General features: G+C 36.5%; 5 protein-coding genes and 1 pseudogene across 6 annotated transcripts; 1 reads left to right on the top strand and 5 right to left on the bottom strand.

Moving 5' to 3' along the window:
* Positions 1 to 1,175: 1,175 nt before the first annotated feature.
* Positions 1,176 to 1,826, top strand: LOC125214875 (RNA-binding protein PNO1). Its single transcript, XM_048116081.1, has one exon. It carries the CDS (start codon positions 1,176 to 1,178, stop codon positions 1,821 to 1,823), a length of 648 nt encoding a protein of 215 aa, XP_047972038.1. The 3' UTR covers positions 1,824 to 1,826.
* A 170-nt stretch (positions 1,827 to 1,996) lies between these two features.
* On the bottom strand, positions 1,997 to 4,061 carry LOC125214874 (NAC domain-containing protein 55-like). 2 transcript variants are annotated; one of them, XM_048116080.1, is made up of 4 exons: positions 3,768 to 4,061; positions 2,893 to 3,149; positions 2,457 to 2,656; positions 1,997 to 2,256 (listed from the first exon to the last, which is right to left on the bottom strand). In XM_048116080.1, the coding sequence occupies exons 1-4, from the start codon at positions 3,916 to 3,918 to the stop codon at positions 2,253 to 2,255; spliced, it is 612 nt and encodes a 203-aa protein (XP_047972037.1). In that variant the 5' UTR covers positions 3,919 to 4,061; the 3' UTR covers positions 1,997 to 2,252. The 2 variants fall into 2 exon arrangements, with proteins under 2 accessions (XP_047972037.1, XP_047972036.1); XM_048116079.1 differs by lacking the exon at positions 1,997 to 2,256 and having other exon boundaries at positions 2,334 to 2,656.
* A 1,294-nt stretch (positions 4,062 to 5,355) lies between these two features.
* Positions 5,356 to 11,847, bottom strand: LOC125209724 (NAC domain-containing protein JA2L-like). Its single transcript, XM_048109310.1, has 4 exons — positions 11,715 to 11,847; positions 6,188 to 6,444; positions 5,770 to 5,927; positions 5,356 to 5,569 (listed from the first exon to the last, which is right to left on the bottom strand). Exons 1-4 carry the CDS (start codon positions 11,845 to 11,847, stop codon positions 5,560 to 5,562), a joined length of 558 nt encoding a protein of 185 aa, XP_047965267.1. The 3' UTR covers positions 5,356 to 5,559.
* On the bottom strand, positions 8,043 to 9,618 carry LOC125214876 (NAC domain-containing protein JA2L-like). The gene is made up of 4 exons (XM_048116082.1): positions 9,431 to 9,618; positions 8,731 to 8,987; positions 8,339 to 8,536; positions 8,043 to 8,219 (listed from the first exon to the last, which is right to left on the bottom strand). The coding sequence occupies exons 1-3, from the start codon at positions 9,579 to 9,581 to the stop codon at positions 8,402 to 8,404; spliced, it is 543 nt and encodes a 180-aa protein (XP_047972039.1). The 5' UTR covers positions 9,582 to 9,618; the 3' UTR covers positions 8,043 to 8,219; positions 8,339 to 8,401.
* Positions 11,848 to 12,407: 560 nt separating the features above from the next.
* Positions 12,408 to 13,724, bottom strand: LOC125209725. Its single transcript, XM_048109311.1, has 2 exons — positions 13,152 to 13,724; positions 12,408 to 12,809 (listed from the first exon to the last, which is right to left on the bottom strand). Exons 1-2 carry the CDS (start codon positions 13,722 to 13,724, stop codon positions 12,408 to 12,410), a joined length of 975 nt encoding a protein of 324 aa, XP_047965268.1.
* An 858-nt stretch (positions 13,725 to 14,582) lies between these two features.
* On the bottom strand, positions 14,583 to 20,125 carry LOC125214870 (annotated as a pseudogene).
* Between the last annotated feature and the right edge of the window lie 972 nt (positions 20,126 to 21,097).

Raw genomic sequence — 21,097 nt, forward strand, 5'->3', positions numbered from 1 at the left:
AAAATATTTGATTTTTGATAGTATCACATTTATTGTATGAAATTTAATTTGCATTTCAAATTTATTTGTGTTTCTAAAAGTTATTGAAAACATGGTAAAGTGTACGGGTCATAAAAATATGCACTCCCTCCGTTCCCTACTTCCCTCATAGTTGAGGGTAGAGCTGCCCAAGGTTTATCGAACCGCCGGTTAAAACCGAAACCATAACCGGCGGTTACGATTCCGAATCGAAACTGTGAAAAATATGCCGAACCGAAACCGTGAATTTTAGAACCGTGGTTCGGTTCAGGTTCCAAATTTTTCGAACCGAAACCGCGACCGAACCGCCGGTTCCGGACGGTTCCGAACCGGCGGTTTCACGGTTCCGAACCGCCAACGCAATGATAAATTTAAACATAGTTAATCCTTATATTAAAACTATACTCCATTAAATAAAACATTGCTGAATGATCCGGTTTATGAGTTTTATACTCTTATATAAATAACTTTCATTTTTAGATTTGGTAATATCCGTAGAAACAATAATGTGGGACAAAATTTTGTAGCAAAAATAACTTTATAATACTATTTGGTACAATTGGATGGTAAAAATATAAGATAAAAGATAATAAAATAAAAATAACTAAATTACAAGATGGAGTCTATGTTGTATGGTTTATGGTAATAACTTTATAATACTAATTCCGATTTTATTAATTAACACATTTTTTTACGTATGGAATCTATGGAGTATGCATAATTATTAATGAATATTTATCCAACATTTTAAAATAAACTTAGAAGAATTGATTACTTTAAATAAAGTATAATAAATTAACATTGGTTAATGTTGTAGTCTTCAAAATTGATTAGTTGAGTCTTCAAAATTGATTGATTGACGGTGGGCGATGGCTGCACTATTCAAAATTGATTGCATAAAACACCATTTCTTTTATTTTTATTTATTTATTTATTTATTTATTCTTAAATGTTGATTTTAAATTCAAACTGGATCTCATTTCTCTCTATTTTTATCTATATTAAATACTCTTCTCTATCCTTACTTACACTTACCTCATTTTAGTGTTTACAACTCAATTTAAACTATCCATTTCCTTGTTCCAATTTATTTTATAATATCAAACTATATGGCAAAAAAAAATTAACGGAAAAAACCGTGAAACTGTGAAACCGCCATGGATGTCGAAGCCGCAGCCGCTCCCCCGAAGAAGCCGCCGGTCCTATTCGCGCAGAAACCGAACTTCCGGCCGCTCTCGGCCCACGAAATCTCCGACGGACAGATCCAATTCCGCAAAATCTCCGTCCCGCCGCACCGCTACACTCCGCTGAAAAAGGCGTGGCTCGAAATCTACACACCGATCTACGACGAGATGAAAATCGACATCCGGATGAATCTGAAGGCGCGCAGGGTCGAGCTGAAGACCCGGCACGACACCCCCGACGTGAGCAACCTCCAGAAGTGCGCCGACTTCGTCCACGCCTTCATGCTCGGGTTCGACGTGATCGACGCGGTGGCGCTGCTTCGGATGGATGAGCTGTACGTGGAGTCGTTCGAGATCAAGGATGTGAAGACGCTGAAGGGGGAGCACCTGTCCCGAGCGATCGGGCGGCTGAGTGGGAAAGGGGGAAAGACGAAATTCGCAATTGAGAATTCAACTAGGACGAGGATTGTGATTGCGGATTCGAAGATTCATATGCTTGGGTCGTTTGCTAACATTAAGGTCGCGAGGGACTCGCTGTGTAGTCTGATTTTGGGGTCCCCTGCTGCTAAAGTTTATTCTAAGCTGAGAGCAGTCACAGCTCGCCTCGCTGAAAGGTTTTGATTAGAATGTGAGAGAACTTTTCCAAAATAAAAAGGAAATGTGATATTTTTTTAGAAAATGAAAAGTATGACATTTATTTTGTATAGTGCTGATGTTCTCATTTAAGAAATATGATTATTACCTTGTGAAAAATAGTAAGAACGTTTGAAACGACATTTGGTTATTATGCACAATCGGTAAAAATATACTCCATGTGTGAGTTGGTCAGGCGGTCGTAGCAAGGACATTGCGACAAACAAGTCCCAAAGGCCAAAAGTATTAGACATAGAATCATGACTCACTGGAGTTTTTGTTCTATACCGAAATGATCTCTATTTTAGAACTATGCTCCTATTTTTAATGCTGGTTGTAATTACAACAAAAAAGAGTGCACATTTAGAACTATGCTCCTCAATCTGTACAAACAACTGATTCATAGCTTTTGTCCATTCACCTGCAAAATTACAACCAGAAAAAGTGCACATTTAGATTAGTGAAAAAATTATTAGGACAAATAAGAAGGCAATATGATATGACTGTTTTATTGACTGAATCTGATAAAGAAACATTAGAAGTAACAGAGCATACTAAGAAACACATCAATTCATGCTGTCATCAGTTTTGAACTTGTTTATTAGCTTAAAACATTCAAACCTTGCGCTTGCAGCTGCAGTTGAGCTCTTTGCATGACGTTTGTACTGTGTGCTGTTCGCCTTTCCATCTTTCTCGTCTCTGTCATGGTTTCTTTTTCTTGAACTCCCGGCTTCATTCCCCACATCACAGATCGAAGTAGTGTTGCCTCTTTTACTGATTGACTTGTACTTGTACATCTTACACACAACCCAAACATCAAACTGCTTGCACACCACATGTGATCAACAGATGTTAGTACATCAGATTATTAAGCGTATTAACTATAGATTCAAATTCTAGATTCACTACTAAATCCAACCCAAACAACGGATCATCATCGTGTCCCCACAACAACTCTGACAATCTCCATTTGATATGAACGCAGCAAACAACAACCGCCTCAAGCATACTATAACCAAGATGACAAAATTCTATAACCACAAAAGAAATTACTTACCCTCACTTGGGTTTCTGGTGCTCTGAATTCTTTCATCGTCCAATCAGCCCTAACAGTTTTTCGATATGGCCCTGTGTAGTAGGCAAACCCACTTTTCACCCCAATTGCTCGTCCATCATGCATGATATCTTGAACAGCATCAACAACCTTCCAATCTCCATTCCCTGCTCTCCTGTCCACCACCTGAGTGGGTCTATTACTTCTCTTTCTCTTAGTGAAGAAATACCACACTCCGTCTCCACTTGCTCCATGTACTCCTGCACCAGACACAGCAACACCAAACTGATACTACTACTTGTCTAAGCTATAAAAGTAAAAAAAAAATATCAACTGTGAGTACAAATTATTAAGGATTGGTTCCACTACCACTTTGCAATGTCATGTTCCTTGGATTACTTACGAGTGGTATTCAAGCTCTTATTTTTGCAACTTTAGCCGCAGCTTATATAGGTGAATCTATGGAGAAACATCATTGAAATAGTCTTTTTCGCTTAGTGCATAGCAACACATATATGGCAAGTGTAAAAAATAGAAATATACAAGTGTAAAAAATAGAAATATAAACAAGTGTATTAACAGTAGAAAAAATAATCGATTTATAGCAGAAAAAGAAGAAATAAAACATAGCGCTAACAAATCAGTGCAGTTTCAGAAACAACGACTACACTGATTCACAAGAAACACATAATCTTCGTTGAATAAATTAAAATTTAAATAAAACAGTCATTGCTGGATTAGTGAAATACATAATTTGAAGATGATTCAGATCTGAAACTACTCAAATGGAGTACAAGATTTCGATTAGAACAGAAAATTGAATAATGAAAAGCAATAATCACGAAATAATACAGATAAAAAAGAAACTAGAAATTTACCAGAAAGATAATCTGGATCGAAATCATAAAAATTAACCGTATGGATCAAGTTGGTGTGAAACCCCTCCTCGTTGCTTTTCCTCGTCAGATACTCACGGATTATGTCCTCGTCCCTCGGGTTAAATCCGCGACGCGGAGGTACCTCACCCATGGATCCAACACCACTCGCTTAATCGCCGTCGCCGGCGCAATTGACACGCGAAAGTGGCGGCGCAGTGAGGCTTTATTTTTGGGGTGATTTTTCGAACTTGAATACAGTACTTTGCAACTCAGCTCCGCTTAGAGAGAGAGATACAGTTTGAAGTTAGTTAGGCTTTTCCCGCCTTTTCTATTAAAATTCACTCAATTCCTTATTTTTATGCACATAATTCGATATTGGAATGATGAATCAGCTTGTCACATGCTTAGAGCATTCACAATTGGGTCTATCAAGTTGCCCTACGTGATCCGCGGATTGATCGACCCTATTGCAGTCTTATCGCCGATCTCCACGATTTGTATTTTTAAAAAAAAAATTATTTTCTCACTTTTTACCCTCTATTTTCACTCTATAAATTTGCCATATGTTGAAACTTATATCTATCTTTTTTTAGTTAGTTTCTCATTGTACTTTTATATTTCAATATCATGAAAAAAAATGATAATGGTGGTGAAATAAGGATGGACGGATGTTCTTAAATTTATGTTATTTCGCTACTTTATTTTATTTGAGAACAGAAATTTTTTTTTAAAAATGAAAATGGTGGTGAAATAAGGATTAGATGGATTTATAGGACAAAATTTATGGCCACTATTGCAGGAGCTGAGCTTGGACGGGAAGATAAAGTGCTGATGTGGCAAGGAAAAAAGTGGGCGAATTCATGGGGTTATTGTGAATACTCTTAGGAGAATCAATACAAAATACCAAATTTACTTATACTATAATCTACCTAAAAATTGTACTCTTTTGTTCACAATTAATTGATAGGAGAGATGAAAATAAAATAAATGGTATTTCGATCCAAAATTTAGATCTTTGTCTCTTGTTTAGGTTCTTATTGTATTTCTTTCCCAGCAATTTTGTTAAGATTCTCTAAATTATAATGGAATGGTTCGTAGTCTGATTGACACCATATAATGATAAAATATACTCCCATTACTGCATTTCGAAGTTAATCATTGAATCGGAGTAAATTAAATTTTTGTTGTATATAGTTCAATACATTCTACCAAGATTAAACTTTATACTACCAAAATATAGTACGTATTTTTTATATATTAATGTGAGAGAATTTAATTAAAAAAGAAACATGACATTTTTTTAAACTTTATACTACCAAAATATAGTACGTATTTTTTATATATTAATGTGAGAGAATTTAATTAAAAAAGAAACATGACATTTTTTTGGGATAAATAAAACAGAAAGTATGACATTAGTTGAGACAGAGAATATATAATTTCTAATTTTCTATACATCTTATTGTATAGTGCAATTTAAGAAATATGACTATAGTATTATCTTGTATTCCCTCCGACTTTGAAAAATAACAACTTATGAAACGACATTTGGTTATTACGCACAATCGATAAAAATATACTCCATGTGTGAGTTGGTCAAGCGGCTGGCACAAACTTTGCAACAAACAAGTCCCAAAAGTATTAGAAATATAGAATCATGACTCACTGGAGTTTTAGAACTATGCAATGCTCCTAATTTTAATGCTGATTGTAATTACAACAACAAAAAGGTGGTGCACATTTAGAACTATGCTCCTCAATCTGTACAAACAACTGATTCATATCTTGTCCTTCACCTGCAGCTGCAATTACAACAATAAAAAAGTGCACATTTAGATTAGTGAAAAATTTTATTAATACAAATAGGTAGGCTATATGATATGACTGTTTTATTGACTGAATCTAATAAAGAAACATTAGAAGTAACAAATCATACTAAGAAACACAACATTTCATGCTTCCATCAATTTTGAACTTGTTTATTAGCTTAAAACATTCAAACCTTGCGCTTGCAGTTGAGCTCTTCGCACGACGTTTGTTCACCTTTCCATCTTTCTCTTCTCCGTCATGGTTTCTTTTTCTTGAACTCCCGGCTTCATTCACCACATCACGGATCGACTTAGAGTTGCCTTTTTTACTGGTTGACTTGTACTTGTACATCTTACACACAACCCAAAGATCAAACTACTTGCACACCACATGTGATCAACAAATGTTAGTACATCAGATTATTAAGCATATTAACAATGGATTCAAATTCTAGATTCACTACTAAATCCAACCCAAACAACGGATCATCATCGTGTCCCCACAACAACTCCGACAATCTCCATTTGATATGAACGCAGCAAACAACAACCGCCTCAAGCATACAATAACCAAGACGACAAAATTCTATTACCACAAAAGAAATTATTTACCCTCACTTGGTTCTCTGGTGCTCTGAATTCTTTCATCGTCCAATCAGTCCTAGCAGTTTTTCGATATGGCCCTGCGTAGTAGGCGAACCCACTTTTCACCCCAATTGATCGTCCATCATGCACGATATGTTTATCAACATCAACAACCTTCCAATCTCCATTCCCTGCTCTTCTGTCCACCACCTGAGTGGGTCTATTACTTCTCTTTCTCTTAGTGAAGAAATACCACACTCCGTCTCCACTTGCTCCATGTACTCCTGCACCAGACACAGCAACACAATACTGATACTACTACTTGTCTAAGCTATAAAAGTAAAAAAAAAAAAAACTATCAACTCTGAGTACAAATTATTAAAGGATTGGTCTCAATACCACTTTGCAATGTCATGTTCCTTGGATTATTTACGAGTGGTATTCAAGCTCTTATCTTTGCAACTTTAGCAACGACTTATATAGGTGAATCTACGGAGAAACATCATTGAAATCGTCTTTTTCGCTTAGTGCAAAGCAACACATATATGGCTCAAGATGATTTACTCAATGAATAGAAATATACAAGTAGGCAACCGTGATATGTTTTATAATATTTGAAACCACTTTTTAAGTTCATAACATGTAGCATAAAAAGTCACGTTGAAAACCACGTTGATTTAATTGTGTCAAGTATGATAAAAGCCTCGTAAGTTAGTCAAATATAGTAATAAACATGCCGTGGGAAATACCAAACAAAATGCAAAGTTTGTGATATTATATACCAATTTCAAAGTTCATGGGAAATACCAAATTTTAGGCAAAGTTCATGGTTTTAGAGACCAATTTCCCTTATTTTTATGCACCCGCTTCACATAAATTTGTCATGCGTTGAAACGTTCAAACTTATATGTATCTTTTTTAGTTTGTTTCTCGTTGTAATTTTTTCTATATTTCAATATCATGAAAAAAAAATGAAAATGGTGGTGAAATAAGATTGGATGGATGTTCTTAAATTTATGTTATTTCGCTACTTTATTTTATTTGAGAACACAAAAATAAATAAAAAATGAAAATGGTGGTGAAATAAAGATAGACGGATTTATAGGGTAGAATTTAGGGATGCTATTGCACGTGCTTATGCTTGAAGATAAAGTGTTGATGTGGCAAGGGGGGAAATGGTTGAATTTATAGGGCGAATTCATGAGTGTTAAGTACTTGATTGCTCTTAGGAGAATTAATACTACGAAATACCAACTTCACTTAAATTATAATCTACCTAAAAATTGTACTCCACTTTTTTGTCCACGATTAAATTGATATTAGTATGAGACAAATGTTAATAAGAGAGAACATTTTTTTTTTTTGCGAAATTTGTTAAGGTATCAATTTTAATCTATAAAATTTGAAAATATCTTTTGAGGTACATGAACTTCGATTTATGCCCATGTCAATTACAATTAAAAATAAAACCGAACTAATTTTGGTGGATAAACAAAAATGAATATAAAAACTATTTGCAAGAAGTTGCATGGAGTACAATTCAATACTCCCTCTGTTCCTTATTAACAGAAGTGCTTCTTTTTGCCTTGTTAATAGAGGTTCTTTTTTTCGGCATAGAATTTAATAATAGTGAATATATTAAGAGAGAATAAAGAAATAAAGTAAGAGATAGGTTAATTTTTTCCAAAAATAAAAATGACTCAATTATTTTAAAATTTTTCAAAATAAAAAAATGACTCAATTAACATGGAACAAAGGGAGTACATTATACTACCACTGTAATAAAATTTTAGAAAACAAAAAAAACTATTGGTAGAAAGTAGTAGTATACAATTCAATACATTGTATACTATTGTGACTGGAGTTTTTGTCCACACTGAACTAGTCTCTGATTATTAGAATTATGATCATAATTTTAATGGTTCTGTGAAACACCTCAATCAATCTTTACGAACAAAAAATGAAAAACAAATACTAGTATGTCATTATGAGCAAGAATTAGCACTACAAAAATTAATAAGCCTTTCATTACACAACTGATTCACTGCGTGTCCTTCACCTGCAATCACAACCAAAGCATACACATTCAAGATTAGTAAAATCTAAATCCAACTAGAGACTAATAATAAGATATTATGATGATATTCACATAAACTGTAACAAATGGAGTTGTTTTACCTAAAAAGTGATCTGAATAAGTTTTCATCTCAATGACTGTTCTTATAAAGAAACACCAACCCTTCATGTTTCATCAATTTCAGCATAGGCCGGGTTGTTGTTCGCCTCTCCAACATGGTTCACTGCATCACGAATCAAACTAGAGCCGCCGCCTTTCCTGGTTGTCTTATACATCTTACACACAACCCAATCACCCATCTGCTTGCACAACACAACACAATAGATGTTAGTACATCAGATTTTAACATCTTTAACAATTCTAGATTCACTACTAAATCCAACCCAAACAGTGGATCATCGTGTCTTCACAACAACTCAGACAATCTCCATTTGAATGAACACGGCAAACAACCAATCAACCAAGACGATAACCACAAAAGATATATTCTTACCCTTGCGTGGTTTTCTGTCGCTGCGAATTCTTGCATCAGCCAATCAGTCTGAACAGAATCTGGACTTTTCCCTGTGAAGTAGACGAACAGCCTGCGCGACCCAATTCTTTCTCCGTTAGGCGTGATACGTTTGAGAGCACCAATAACCTTCGAATATCCATCCCCTGCTCTCCTGTCCGCCACATCAGCATGGCTATACCTTCTATTTCTCTTTGTGAAGTAAAACCACACTCTGTCTCCACCTGCGCTATGCCTTTCTGCACCAAACACAGCAACACAAACCTATACTTATCTAAGCTAGAAAAACAATTATAACTCAGCTATAAATTCATTGTAGTTGAAATCTTTTACCAAATTCAATAAGAAACCTAATAGTAGAAAAAGAACAACCAAAACATAATTAGTGCAGACTCCACTGATTCACAAGAAACGCATAATCTTGGTTGATTACAATCAAGACAACTAGTAAAAGTTAAATAAATAAAATCAACAGTCATTGCTGCATAAAATAATTAAATATACGTTCAAAACTGTCGCATAAGAGGCATGAAAGTCACGTTAAATAAGATTAAATTTCATGAAATTACTCGATTTCGATTAGAACAAAAACAGAGAATTGAATCACGAAAAGCAATAATCACTCGATCTGAAGAAAGAGGCGAAATGAGCAAGAAATAAAAGAAATAAAATAGAAATTTACGAGAAAGATTATCTGGATCGGAAGCATAGAATTGAACTGTATTGATAATGTCGGTGTGAAACGCCTCATCGTTGATTTTCCTCATCAGATACTCACGGATTATCTCTTCATCCGCCGGTTTAAATTCGCGAACCTGAGCTAATTCGCCCATGGCTCCAACACCACTTGCTTTATCGCCGCCGCCGCCGCCGACATGTGAAAGTGGTGGCGCAGTGAGGCTGGGTTTTGGGGGTGATTTTTTTTAGAGAGAGAGAGCTCTGCTCAAATAAACACACTTTCGACAGTTTGAGTTAGTTGGGATTTTCCCGCCTTTTCTATTAGTAAAATTTATTCAATCTAACCACCACGAAAAAAAAAATCAAAATTAATTAAATTATAATCTACGTAAGAAATTGGAAAATCAAACTATTCTTAAATTTGGGAAGCTTTAAAGAGAACATATAAATAGATATTAATGATCGAAGTTATATTACCTCTTAAATGATTTTATCCTTCAAATAATCGATCATACTACTTTTTTTTTATCAATCTCCTTTTTCATTAACGGTAAATGTAATAACTATAAAATTATATTTTTTCTTATTAATAATCAGAAATAAATGTCTATGAATGTTATCCACTGAAATTTCACTCGACTGTGGCTTTGCTAATAGTACTTGTACTAGATCTCAAGTTTTGTTTATTTACAATATTCATGTTAAAGTTTCTCTCTAATGAATAACTATGTCTTTTTTCATATAGTACAATATTTCAATCATATTTTTTATTACCAATATCAAATAAAACTCGTATCGTCCACTGCTAAACCTATTTGTTGTAAGCGAAAGGAGTGTAACTAATCCCCACCAAAAGAGCTACACCCGAGTCTCACTAAAACAACAAAACTAATCTTTTAAGACTCAAAATTTTGCATAAAAGTTGCAATATACAATCCACCAAAATTGAATCATATGGAGTATTAAAAATAAACTTATTCAACCTGAAATCCCTTATCAAACAACTTACAGCTTGCTGAAAATGATAAGAAATGAAAACAATATGACTGTTTTACCTAAAACTTAGCTGAATAAGTTCCCATCACATTGAGTTATTTTGATAAAGAAACACAATCAACTTTGAAATTTTTCCATAGCTTAAAACATTCGAAATTTGGGCTTGCCATTGCTGTTGAGCTATCGTCGACTGGTCGTATCGCCTCAGTATAGGCCGGGTTAGTGTTCTCCGGGTTTCTTTTTCTTTTTCTTTTTCTTGATCTCCGGCTTTCGTTCTTGTACATCTTACACACAACCCAATCTTTCATCTGCTTGCACAACACAACACAACAATGTGGATCAATACATGTTAGTACACCAGATTTTAACATCTTAACAATTCTAAATTCACTACTAAATCCACCCCAAACAATGGATCTTCGTCGTGTCTTCCCAACAACAACGACGACAATCTCCATTTGATATGAACACGACAAACAACAACGACACAAGTTAGGACCAAAAATCTACAACCACAAAAGAAAATACTTACCCTCACACGATTCTCTGGTGCTGTGAATTCTTGCATCATCCAATTAGTCCTGACAGAATCTTGACGTTTCCCTGTGAAGTAGGCGAACAGCCTGCACGAACCAATAACTCTTCGATTATGCATGATATCTTCGGGAGCAGTAACTCTTTCCCAATATCCACCCGCTGCTGTCCTGTCGACCACATTACCGTGTCTATGCTTTCTCCTTCTCTGTGTGAAGTAATACCACACTCTTTCTCCACTTGCTCTATACATTTCTGCACCATAACACAGCAACACAGAACTATAACTCAGCTATATTTCATTGTAGCTGAAAATCCGCGATTTAAATACTAATACTAAAATAATCAACACTAGAAAAATAATCGATTTATAGCAGAAATAGAGCAAATAAAAAGTACTATTAGTACTAACAAATTAGTGCAGTTTCAGAACAGAGATCCCTAGAAACAGAGAGGATAAACGGAAGAAAAACTACACTGATTCACAAGAAGCACATAAACTTCGTTGATTACAATTAAAAGTTAAATAAAACAAGATTTAATGAAGTATTCATGTAATTTGTTTAAAAAATATCGCATAATCATATATACTTACGATTAAGATTGAAATTACTCAAATACAAGATTTCGATTCGAACAAAAACGTCTATAATTTGTCGAAAATCGAATCACGAAAAGCAATAATCACTCAATCTGAAGAAAGAGGCGAAATGAGCGAGAAATAGTACTGATTAAAAAAAAAGAAAATAGAAATTTACCAGAAAGATAATCTGGAGTGAAAGCATAGAAGTGAACCGGACTGATCATGTCGGTGTGAAACGCCTCATTGTTGATCTTCTTCATCAGATACTCACGGATTATCTCCTCATCCGTCGGGTTAAATTCGTCCATAATTCCGACACCACTTGCTTTATCTCCGGCGGCGGCGCAATTGACATGTGAATTGTGACTGCATATGCGGTTTGTGAGAGAGAGAAATTGACAGTGAATTCAGCTGCTCAGAGAGAGAGAGAGAGATGAAAATCGTCTCTTATTTGAGCAGTTGGAGAGTTAGTTAGGCTTTCCCGCCTTCTCTATTTAAAAATTCGATCCATTTGAGTATTAGTCAATTTTAAGCGGTTTTAGATTTTGTCATCAATTTATAGCTTTATCTCACATTCAACTTTTACAAAAAATATGATTCAATCTGTTTGGCATAATTTTGCGTGGGAATGACAAGGGCATCCACAAGGGCATCCACAATGGGACGCCCTAAGCGACGCCCTATGCACCGCCACGTCAGTATTTTATCCTCCTTCTATTCCACCTGCAGTGGGGCAGACTATAGCTCCCTAAGCGACGCCCTAAGCATTTTTCTATTATTTGAATATTTAAATACTTCAAAATTTGGAAAACTAACTTCATTTCATTAAAATTCAAACATTACAATACGAAAAAAAAACTACAATTTCTCAACGGCGGTGGTTGCGGTTCCAAACTTCTTCAATCATGTCGGTCATGAGTTGAGTATGGTCTTGTTGGTTGCGCATTGAGGCCTGTCGCTCTAGAACCGCACCGAAGCCAGTCGGTAATCCTCGAGTGACCGGCGAGGTCGCCGTGCTGGAGCTAGATCCGGCTTCATCATCCACCCAATTGGTGACATGGCCACGTTCTTGTTCGACTATCATGTTATGCATGATGATGCACGCATACATGACGTCGGCGATGACTTCCTTGTACCAGAAACGCGTCGGACCTTTCACGATTGCCCACCACGATTGGAGCACCCCAAAAGCCCGCTCCACATCCTTTCGCGCGGACTCCTGCTTTGCCGCAAACAAGACTCTCCTCTCACCAATTGGGCAGTTGATCGTCTTCAAAAAAACAGGCCACCTAGGGTATATGTCATCGGCTAAGTAGTACCCCATATGATGTGTGCGGCCGTTGGCAGTGAACTAAATGGCCGGACCGCGACCCCTGCACTGATCGGCGAATAGGGTGGACGAGTTGAGGACGTTGATGTAGTTGTTCGACCCGGCTACACCAAAGTAGGCATGCCGGATCCAGAGGCGGTGGTTAGCGACGGCTTCTAGGATCATCGTCGGGTGGCTGCCCTTGTAGCCGCTAGTAAATTGGCCTCTCCAGGCCGTCGGGCAGTTCTTCCACTGCCAGTGCATACGGTCGATGCTCCCTAGCATCCCAGGGAAGCCGTGCACCGTCTTGTGCATCCGCATCAGGCTCTGGCAATCATTAGCAGTCGGGCGTCGCAAATATGTGTCACCAAAAGCCTCCACAACTAACTTACAAAATATCTTCAGACATTCACGGCCAGTTGTATCCCCGACGTGAAGGTACTCGTCGAACATATCCGCTGTTGTGCCGTAGGCCAATTGGCGAATCGCAACCGTGCACTTCTGCAACGGCGTAAGTCCGGGTCTGTCGATCCCGTCTTCCCGATACTGGAAGTACTCATCACGTCCCTCCAACGTGTGCACAATGCGGAGAAAAAGATCTCGCCTCATTCTAAAACGTCGGTGAAAAACATTCAGGCCCCACCTTGGATTCTCGGCAAAATAATCTGCGAACAGACGTTCATGCGCTACGTCGTGCTCGCGGGGAACAAACGTCCGACGTCGTATCGGGCGAGGGACCGGCGCCTCCGCCGCCTGCTCCCACTGCATTTGTGCCAAGCATTCCGCCTTGGCATCATTAACGACATCGAACAAGGCTCGAGTCAAGGCCCGTCTGCAGCCATCCGATGTACTCAAATCGTAGTCGTCGGGATTCATTTTTTAGACGATTAGAGAGAGAATAATTGAAGAGAAATTGAAGAGATGAGTGTGTGAAATGGTAGTGAATAGTAGTGTTTAAATAAGAAAAAAAATTTGAAAAAATTCAAAAAAAAAAAGGAAACGCGTGCCTATTGTCCGTGACCCATCGTCCGCGTCGTCCATAGTGGCGGACGATGCGACGGACGATGGATATCCTCCGCGCATCGTCCGCGGACGATGGTTAACCATCGTCCGCGATGCTGCAGTGGCGGACGATGTGACGGACGATGCATCGTCGTCGCATCGTCCGCCCCATTGCGGATGCCCTAAATCGGTCTGCCGGATCCTTAGATGAATTAGCACGAAAAAGCCCAATTTACATGATAAAAACTCAATTCATATGAATCTAGAGAATAAAAACTAAAGTATAATTTTTTTAAAAATAAAAATAATTGAAATAATAATAATATTTTGATGGGTTACTTAATTCTTATCCAACTCAAGCCCAATCTCAAATAATCAAGTTTCTAATAAGTTAATCCAATAACGACATAATCCAATAAAGCTGAATCAAAACTCATTAATTTTATACGTGTTTAACATTCGTATCATATTGAAAATTGTCAACCCTTCTTAAAAGTTTTATGTGAAACTAATCAAATTTTCTATTTGTTAGCTAAAAACATAGTTTAATTAGATTTACCTTAATTTTGTGAAAATAACCATTTATTTTGATAGTGCTAACTTGTTTAATCATCTTTTGACTCAAATAATCTAATCCTAATTTTTTGTATCAATCTGTCTTTTTTCTATTAAATGTCCATACTAATAAAACTTAACGGCGTAAGAAAATTGGAGGGAACTTTATATTATGAATTTCAAAATAAATATCATACTCGATTTAATTTCAAAATAGCAAAAACAAATCTTCTTAACAGCAAAACTGGAGCAGCTATCATCAGTCATACTAAGAAAATTTTACATTTAAAAATATACATCAGTTCCCCAATCAAGCCCATCCCCAGTGATGAATTCTCAACCTGAACAAAGAAAAATACACTTCATGAGCAAAAATGAGCAGAAGCTAATCTCAAATCACCAAATAGATACCAAAAAATCAAGATTACTGTATTAAATTCAAGTATATATGAGTGAATATAATAGGCTACATGATAATGGGAAGAAATGTCATGAGCTAATTTCCATTGATCAAAAGGAACACAGAAAATATGTAAGAGGTGGAGCCAAAAAAAAAATTGACTCACGTCTGCGATAAGGATTAGTATCTTCGTAGTAAGAAGCTCGATCTCTGGCCTGCAAAAAGAGAAGAAATCAGGATGTATCGAGCATCTCAATGCATCAGTTTACTGCCAATAATGAGGTTCAGATAATGCTATAGCCAGGCCAGCAATCTGCAAATATCCATAAGAAGCAGAGGAGAAACATACAACGCAAAATTCCTCCTTTATTTTTTTTAAAGATATTACTCTACTCCCTCTGTCCCACATTACTTGAGTCATTTCTTTTTTGCACTCGTTTTAAAAAAATAATAATAAATAGTTAAAGTGGAGAGAAAGAAAAGTAAGAGAGAGAATAATGTAGAGAAGAGTCTTAACTATAGTATTCTCTTTTTTACTTTATTTTTTCTCCACTTTAACTATTTATTATTATTTTTTCAAAAGGAGTGCGAAAAAGAAGTGACTCAAGTAACGTGGGACGGAGGGAGTATATTCTTTAATAACGTTACTATATTACAAAACAGAAGAAAAATAAAAGAAATCAGGCTTGGAATGCCTCTCTTGGTATCAGTTTGCGTCCCTCAGTACCACCAAGCACGAGAGACTCGACCTGGGAAAACTGTAACAAAGTGGGAAAAGAGCATGGCTAGAGTACCTCAAAATGTCTAGGATAACTTCTCCCATTGATTGATTCTGAGAGACAAAATAATAAATACTGTTAATTTAAGGGGAGTATGTACAAGTTAAAACATAAGAATACATATCAAAGATTCACTGACCAGATGGGAACTCAAGCCCAGGTTGATGATGATAAGGGGACCGTAACAGACCAACGCCATGAGATAATGAGCTGGAATTAGAGAACAAGAGAAGGTATCAATGAACTAACAAACAATTATCTCAAAAAGAAAAACATCCAATATTTGATATGTAGCATGAAGGAGGACTTCTGCCTCAGCATCTAGAAGACCTTGGGCCAGAAATTCGATACAAGCTTTCTGCATGCACTTGTGACAATCCTTGGTGCTGCACAGAGAGAGGATCATGGCCCTGAATACAATAACTGAGCAGTAAGCTTGGCTGTCTGGATGAACAGAAATAAGTCTATCAAATGGAAAAGAGAAAAGAATACATGGACAAATAGGAAAGTGTATACTGAAGACTTATAATAACTTACCACTTGTGAAAATGGCCGCTTGCTCCCAGGTAAGAGGAAACAATGGTCTGACATAACTGCACCTGTCCAGAAACATCATAGACGAATTGAATGCAGCAGAATTGTTTCTCCAGGCCTTAGTTTACAAAATTTTAACAAGTAAATTCTGCTAGCGAAGTATAGTCAACATGATTCAGATGATATATGTCCTGAACCTACTTGAGGACCATCCTTTTCATGTCAGACCCTAGTGATTAGGTAAAAAATAAATGTAGATTCACGGAGAGTATCAATCAAAGTAACTTCTGTGATGATGCTATTGACCAATTAAACTAGCTTGTGCCTTTGGTGGAAAAGAACAAAAAGGAGGTAAAATATTGACTTCAAAGAGAAACAAATAAATAGATCTGTCAAGACAATTGATCTCACAACACAAGAATCCTAATTCCCTACAAATGATCAATGGGGAAAAAACAAGTAAAAACTTCCTTGTACCTGAACCTGAATGGGGAGGATTATTCTGAGTTGACGCTTGCTGCCTCAATAATTGTACAAGTTCTTCAGTAGTAGAAGTTCTGTTAACAACCTTTACATGATCATAACTACTGCTGGCAGCTTTGCCCTTGTTTCTAAGTGTATGCGGCTTTTTGGATGCTGGAAACCGAAATTCACAAAAGCAGATATAAGAAATACACATCAGAAGTATCTATTAAACAAAGTAATATTTTCTGTTTATCTTACAAAGCAACAAACAGTCACAACTTTGAACCTTTACGTGAGAGTGATGATTTCAAGTGCATTCTAATCCAAACAATCACTAATGTATTTGCTTATATGGATAAAATCCATCAATAAATGAATTTTCCAATCCAAACAACTACTACTGTATTTCCTAAAATGGATTAAATCCATCATCAAATTTTCAATCCAAATAACATAAAAGATCCAAACACATCTTCTGATAAAGTCTAAATTGTCTTGGTAGAATATTCAACCATTACTTAGCGTAGCCAAACTCTAATTTCTTTGTAAGTGGAGACTTTACAAATATAAATGCTCAAATTATAAGCTCGTACTGCAGTCAAGAATATACAGCGTGAAAGTGAAATCCAAAATTCTAAGATGCTGCCATCAAAGGCACTCTTGAAAGCAACCGAATTTCCTCCCTACAATTTTTTTATACACATCAATCTTAACCAGGCAGCATCTAAATTCTAAAACTTTTAGAGTCAGATTAGTTTTCAGCAATTAATACAATCCATCAAGGATGAAAAGAATTCTAGTACTTACTTCGTGATGCATTCTCTTTTGCTTCAAGGTGTTGTGCACTAGTCAGATTGGAGGTTTGTGTCATTTGCTTCCTCTTTGGAATTGTTTTTGCAAGGGATGCAGTCATCTTAACCTACCATAATAAATATTTGAATCAATTCCCAAAATAAGTAGTCTACTTTTAGGGTGTTTTTGCTTTAAGGAATAAGGAAAATTAGGGATAAGAAAATTTTCTCAGTTTAAATCCCTCCTTTCTTTTCCATCTTTATCCATAAAAAAGGATTTAGCCATTTCTTATTCCTCCTTTTCACCCCGGAGGGATAATATCATCATAAGGTATTGTTCTGATAATGATGAATAAGAAAGGGTGAAATTCTTTCTTATAGATAAGGATGAAAAATAAATGAGAGTTTTAAAAGGAGAGAATTTTCTTATCCCTAATTTTCCTTATACCTGAAAGCAAATGCACCCTTCGAGTCTAGACTAAGACAGGACCATCCAGAGAATAGGGAACCTTGGAGCAGTCATCTCCTAATCTTCTCTCTAATGACAGCCTCAATGCATGTCAGAGCATCATCAGAGGTTGTATATTTAATGAAAGAAATATCTTTTCTTCAAAAATGAAGGAAGATCTTTTGCAAGGGCAACACTGACCTGTGAATTTTTTTCTTGGGGTGGATCATTTATGGGTTGTGCCCATGAAACATTTACATTCTGGTTTGTCCCTAAAGCATCTTTCTCTTGCAGTTTCTTAAAAGCAATTCGAGCATATTTACTTGTTTGAAGCTCAACATAGGCAAAACCACGATTTCTCTCTTTGTTAGTTGGATGAGCCTTAATAGTGACTGTATCTATTTTCTCAACGCCAGCTTTCTCTAGCAACTCAACCAACTGCAGAAAGAGTACCCTTTAGTTACATCATCGATATTAATGATGTTGAACAAAACAAAGCATAAAAAAAGCTCACATCTCCACTCTTCCAATTTCTGTCTATATTACCAATAAATATTGTATCACTTCCCTGGACTGGAGCTGTATTGCAGAGCTTCCCACATATCTAAAGTTAAGTAACAAAAATAAAAGACATTAGAACAGCAATAGCTCATATCAGGGCAAAAAGGAATAATTTCGTAGGAGGCAGAAAATAAAGCATGACAAGGAATAGCTGCAAGGACAAAGTAACAGCATGTGCAGATGATCAGATAATTACATTAAATCAAGGAATAGACGACCATTTATAGGCAGATAAGGGTATAAGTACAATATACAGACAGAGATATTTGATTATAAAAATACCACGGTCATACCAAAAGAATGAGCCATGCTTTGTAGTTCAAGGCTCTTTCGATGACATCATAAGCCTTGCATCATTAGCTTCTATACACGTAAAGCAAATTTAAACCAGCAACTAGCATGTCATCATTATAAAATGGACAACTGTAATGTATATAGTATACGCCAACATTCTATGCTACATACAATGCAATATGTAACCAGAACCAGAATACAAGTTACCTCAACTTCAGAGTATTTTGCTAATGCCTTTTTAGCATCAGCAGCTGTGGCAAACTGCACAAAGGCAAAGCCTCTATTCTTCCCTGATGTAGGGTTCACCACAATCCTTATTTCCACAACTGATCCAACACCTTCAAACACTTCCCTAATGTGTTCCTCCTTCGTAGCCTTGCTTAGACCACCAAGGAAAATCTCTGTTTTCCGCTTCTTCCTCCGCTCCTCAGCTTCCAATTCCTCATCACTCTCCACTTCACCACTGCAACTTTCAGCTTCAATATTCCGTCTTCCATTTTCCTTTGCATCCAAAATTCCACATTCTTCTCCTACTGGACGCTCACTTTGACCTGTGGTAATCTCCATATCCGCTGCTTTGACAATACCAGTACTCTGATTCTCCACAGTACATGATGTTAATTCATTCTCTGTCACAGTATTCTTTCTCTCACTAATAGTCCCAATGCTTAATATGGCCTTATCAACTTCTAAATCACAAGAAGACACTGTTAAATTGTTTCTCTCTACTTCACCTACAGCATCATTCCCTTTAATATCATCTGTATCGACATAATTCACAGGGTTCAAGCTTTTAGACCCATCAACAACGTTAGAATTTTCAATCACGCCATCATTGCTTCTTACCTCACTCAAATTGATCCCCTCTTCCGAGCGATTGATCAAAACCCTCTTCGGCACCCTCTTCATTATCACCCTTTTAACTATCACAGTCTTTTTTACTATCCTCTTCTTAACACTCCTATTTCCCGCCACTCCACCTACCGCGCTCTCGTTCCCCGATTGCGGCTTTTCTCCTCCGGCACAAGATGAATCGACGCCTTTCCTGCTTCCGTCTCCACCCCCAGCAACATTAACATCTTCTGCGCCGATTTTCCCGGTCTCACAATGCTGAATACTGGAGTTGTCGAGATCAACACGATTTCCGGATTCCTCATAGCTGATTCCGTCAGCTCTACCAGTATCAGGCTCCATAAACACCAATTTTTTTTGGGGAGGGAAGTGTAGATTAAATTAGGGATTGAATCTGAGGGGTGTGGATGGTGTTAGACGCGTTCGCGGAGGATTGTGAGCAAGTGCGAATGGCCGTGGAGTTGGATTGATTGCGATAATCAGATTAAATTGGGGCGTGAAGCGGCGGTTACTCGGTGGCGGAGGGTGGCGTTTAGCGGTGGCGCCGCCTACTAATCCTTCGTTGTTTTATTAATCGGGATTCGTTTGATAGAGAGGTAAAGTGCATATATAAAGTGAGCGCTTTTAGTCTATCCATATTTATATTGGCGTTTTAATGGTTTTTATTATATATATTTTTTTTATTAAAACTTTAGATATATTGAATATATCAGCACTTTGTCCACTCCCAATGCCATCTCTAAATTGAATCCAATCCAATTGAATCAAGTTCCCAAATTATCATTTATAGCTTCGATTTCCATGATTCTCTTTTGACGTCACGCTACCTAGTGATCATTTGTCGCACATCCGTCTTTTCAACCTATTCCTAATTCTCTTTTGACGTCACGTCACCTGTAATCGTTTATTGCACATCCGTCTTCTCAACCTATGCATCGCTGTCAAAATAAATTGATCCAAACAAAACCAAATTCTCATCATGACTTCGATTTCCCTAATTCTCTTTTGACGTCACGTTATCTCTGATCATTTATCGCACATTCGCCTTCTCAACCCATGCATCCACTCGCTAACAAAATAAATCGGCTAAAACAAAACCAAAATCCGAGTAAACATTACCTAATTCTCAAGCATTAATTGGCCAAAAAACATATAAATCGGACAAAACCAAAATAAATAAACCTCAATCAATCTAAATCAATATCAAATACAAATAGGCCAAAATAAAGAAACTCAAACCACCAAAATTATAATTACAATTATATGACAATACAGTAACATTCATGTAAAACAAACCTAAAACAAATTCTAAAACACACTCAAAACAAAATAAAATAATCATATAAACATAAGCAATTTTAATAAGTGATGGTAGGATCCATTTTATTTTGTTGTGAGTAGGTTTTAGGATTTGTTGTAGGTGATCCCTTCCGACTAAATTCAAGTAATCTAAGTTTGCTACACAACGCAATCTAAGAATTTATGCGTATTGTCAATCTGATCAACAATATATAATTGCAATTTGGTTGTATCTAAGTTTATATTGAAAGATATATAAGCTATACTAG

This window comes from Salvia hispanica, chromosome 3, assembly GCF_023119035.1.
Source record: "Salvia hispanica cultivar TCC Black 2014 chromosome 3, UniMelb_Shisp_WGS_1.0, whole genome shotgun sequence".
Taxonomy (NCBI): Eukaryota; Viridiplantae; Streptophyta; class Magnoliopsida; order Lamiales; family Lamiaceae; genus Salvia; species Salvia hispanica.